The sequence below is a fragment of the Myotis davidii genome, unplaced genomic scaffold, assembly GCF_000327345.1.
Source record: "Myotis davidii unplaced genomic scaffold, ASM32734v1 scaffold847, whole genome shotgun sequence".
NCBI classification, from domain to species: domain Eukaryota; kingdom Metazoa; phylum Chordata; class Mammalia; order Chiroptera; family Vespertilionidae; genus Myotis; species Myotis davidii.
Genome location: NW_006298049.1, coordinates 2,130,583 through 2,134,431, shown reverse-complemented (window position 1 = coordinate 2,134,431; position 3,849 = coordinate 2,130,583). Strand labels below are relative to the sequence as shown.

The following is a 3,849-nucleotide window of genomic DNA, read 5'->3' as shown; positions in this document are numbered from 1 at the left end:
CTGGGTGAGGGGCTGATGGTCGTTTTCAGGCTGGCCACAGCCACAGGCTGGAAGCAGGTATCTGGGATTTATTTATCTTCTATAATTGCAACTTTGTAGCTTTGAGCGGAGCCCACATCCGGCCAGGGCAGGTGGAAAACTTGGCTTCCTCCATCGCCAGGGGCAACACAAGCCTCCTGTTCACTCTAGCTCCGTGGCCACCGTCATCTTAGTTGGGTTAATTTGCATACTTGCTCCTGATTGGATGGTGGGTGTGGCTTGTGGGTGTAGCAGATTCACAAAGTGATGGTTAATTTGCATCTTTCTCTTTTATTAGTGTAGATGTTACCCCAATAAATTCGATTTAAAAACCAATAAAAATTAAAAATAACAAAATTATCTGTTTAAAACATGAAGTAAAAATAGTAAATTGAAAACAAAAATGAGGCCCTATCTGGTTTGGCTCAGTAGATAGAGCGTCGATCTGCAGACCAAAGGGTCCTGGGTTCAATTCCAGTCAAGGACACATACCTCAGTTGCAGGCTCCTTCCCAGCCCAGGCCCTTGGTCAGGGCACATGCAGGAAGCAACCAATTGATGTGTTTCTCTCACATTGATATTTTCTCTTTTTTCCCCTTCTCTCTTCCACTCTCTCTAAAAATGAATGGAAAAATATCCTCGGGTGAGGATTAAAAAAACAAACAAAATTGAGATAAAATTTAAGGTACAGTAACTGAGACAATCTATGTTATAATGCACTCGATGTCTAAATTTTAAATTTATTCATGGAATCAGCCAGAGTACATTCTTCAACCTATGATTTTCTTTCTTGAAAAAAAAATCTTTTTTAGTGCATCTTTCTAGGCACAACAAAATCTGAAAAATCATGGAAAAGATAAAGCATATAAAATTTAAGAAGTTGTATGTAGCATACTTAGAATCAAAACTCAATGTGTGTGAACAAAGTGGAGAAATTGAAGAAATTTCTAACATGAATTATTTATATTATTTATATTCAACAATGTGACTTTAATCTTTTTTTCTGATAATAGCAGCCCTTTTTATTTTATTTTTAATCCTCACCCGAGGATATTTTTCCATTGATTTTTAGTGAGAGTAGAAGAGAGGGGGGGAAGAGAGAGAGAGAGAGAGAGAGAGAGAGAGAGAGAGAGAGAGAGAGAGAGAGACATCACTGTGAGACAGACACATCGATCAGTTGCCTCATACATGTGCCCTGACCAGGGCTGGCAATAGAGCCTGCAACTGAGGTATATACCCTTGAATAGAATCACACTCAGGATCCATCAGTCCACAGGCCAATGCTCTATCCACTGAACCAAACTGGCTAGGGCTGTAATAGCAGTTTTTAAGAAAATTCTTTTGGCCATATTACCCAAAGCAATATATAGATTTAATGGAATCCTCATCAAAATCCCAATGTCATTTTTTAAAGAAAGAGGATAAAAAATTATTTTGTGGGGGAACCACAAAAGACCCCAAATAGTCAAAGCAATTCTGTATCAGAAATGTATACTTGAGCCCTAACCAGTTTGACTCAGTGGATAGAGCATCGGCCTGTGGACTCAAGGGTCCCAGGTTCGATTCCGGTCAAGGGCACATACCTTGGTTGCGGGCACATTCCCAGTAGAGGGCGTGTAAGAGGCAGCTGATCCATGTTTCTCTCTCATCGATGTTTCTAACTCTCTATCCCTCTCCCCTCCTCTCTGTAAAAAAATCAAAAGAATATATATTTTTAAAAAAGAAATGTATACTTAAAATCTACATGATATTATTAACCAATGTCACCCCTATAAATTTAATTTTTTAAAAAGGAAAACTCTTTTAAATATAAATGCAAACTTGAAGAATACAATTAGATTATGGCGATTTTTAAGTATTTACAAAGTAAATTCTACACCTAAATTACACGGACTTAAGATTTTAATTATCCTACTTTCTAAAAAGGGGAGAAAAGAGAAGTTACCTGAAGTTGATGAACAAATCCAGCATTAGGATTAATACAAAACCTTCTTTCTTGAACATAAGCAAATGCATCTCTGAAAACATAAAAAGAAAATTAAAGTGATGTTATCAGTTCATGAATTAAATCTTAATTGTGATAATTCATCTAAAATAGAAACTTATCTAAATATTTATCTAAAATAGGAAATCATAATCCTATAGCTTGTACTCGAAAGAGGTAGTGAGTGGTAGTGGAAATATCGACAGCGTGGTCAGACTAATCACAATAAAATGGTATCACTGTAAGACCTGTCTTGGAGGGCTATTGAGAAGATGGGAGGTAAGTGCAGAGCACTGTATAGAGCACCTGTCACATCATACATGCTCACAATGTTATCAGTGGTCAATGAGAAGTACATCTACTTCCACACTGTTATGAGGCATAAATGAGATAAAAACGCCTAGGAGACAGAACCTACCCACAGAACCTAGAGAAGAACCTAGAGACGGAACATGGCAAAAGATCCTGGACAGAAACTGGCTACAGAACCTGGCAAAAGAACCTAGAGACAGAACCTAGACACAGAACCTAGCAACAGAACATGGCAAAAAGATCCTGGACAGAACCTGGCTACAGAACTTGGCTGGAGAACCTGGACAGAATCTGGCTGGAGAACCTAGCAAGGGAACATGGCTACAGAACCTGGCTGGAGAACCTAGCAAGAGAACATGGACACAGAACCTGGCTGGAGATCCTAACCAGAACTTTGCTGGAGATCCTGACCAGAACTTGGCTAGAGATCCTGGCTAGGCTGCTGATCAACTGAACACTGTCTCCATGTCATTCCTCCTTTGCCGACTCCGTCCACACCTTTGGGGACCCCTGGACCTGCTGGGGTTGGACCCCAGCACATTCCTAAAATTAGTGTTGTTGAGTCAAAGATTCTGTGAATTATAAATTATGATTGCTTGATATTTCAGTCTTCATATAATTATAACATTTAACATGCCAACCAGCAATGAATATATGTGTCTATTACTCCTCACATTCAGTGTTTTATGTTCAAAGTACTATATCTTTACTCAAGCACCTGCTTAATTAAATATGATTATGAAAAAAAACACGCCTAGGAAACAGTGCCTGGAACATAGTAGAGACCCAATAAAAGGAAATTACTTTCACTATTCATATTATTACTGACAAGACACCAAATAATAAAGAGAGTATATAAAAGTTTCCCAATGCTTGTTCATTTTTCAAATAAAATAAATTATCTGCATTCAAATAATATTCCTTTAAGAACTGGTACTTATAAGCAAACATCCATTTTAAACACAAAGGATATGAAAAAAACAACACTAAATAAGCACTTGAAGAGTCCAGGGCCTTCACAGGGAAAGCAGGTGGGGGGTGGGAGTGGGGACAAAGAAGACTCCAGGTAGAAAGGGGGGCTCCAATTCCAACTGTGACCACCACTGCCATCCCGGGGGGTAGCCCGGAACAGCAAAAGGAGGCCAGCAATCGTTCCCATAAGGGCAGTGGCAGCACCCGGGGATATATTGCCAGTAAGAAGAAAAAGTGTCCACCTCTAGCTTTGCACAGGGTATCAGCATGGAAGCCATGAGTGAGAAGAAAATGGTGCCTTCTGATTTTAGCACAGGACCTACAGAGAAAACTTGCAAACCTTTGTCATTTAAGGATCCCAACTTTGTGCCCTCTGGCCATGGTGGTATAGCTGGCAAGAACTGAACTTGGAAGAACTAACAAATTCTCATTTCTGAAAGGGCATTGCCATGGCAACTGAACAATTCCATCTACTTCAGTATTGATGCTCCCCTATCCTTCAAACCAGCTAAGCATTCTGATGTTTTAGGTCTTCTTGCCACTACAGTGACCAACAGAGCAAGC

The 3,849-nt window shown here is 39.5% G+C and overlaps 1 protein-coding gene across 2 annotated transcripts in view; it reads right to left on the bottom strand.

The window, feature by feature from the left end:
• Positions 1–3,849, bottom strand: part of STYX (serine/threonine/tyrosine interacting protein) — a 26,298-nt gene that overhangs the window by 9,199 nt on the left and 13,250 nt on the right. For both annotated transcript variants that reach the window (XM_015570500.1, XM_015570501.1), the window contains one exon: positions 1,963–2,035. In XM_015570500.1, the coding sequence (XP_015425986.1) occupies positions 1,963–2,035 (73 nt within the window). The remainder of the gene's footprint in view (positions 1–1,962; positions 2,036–3,849) is intronic.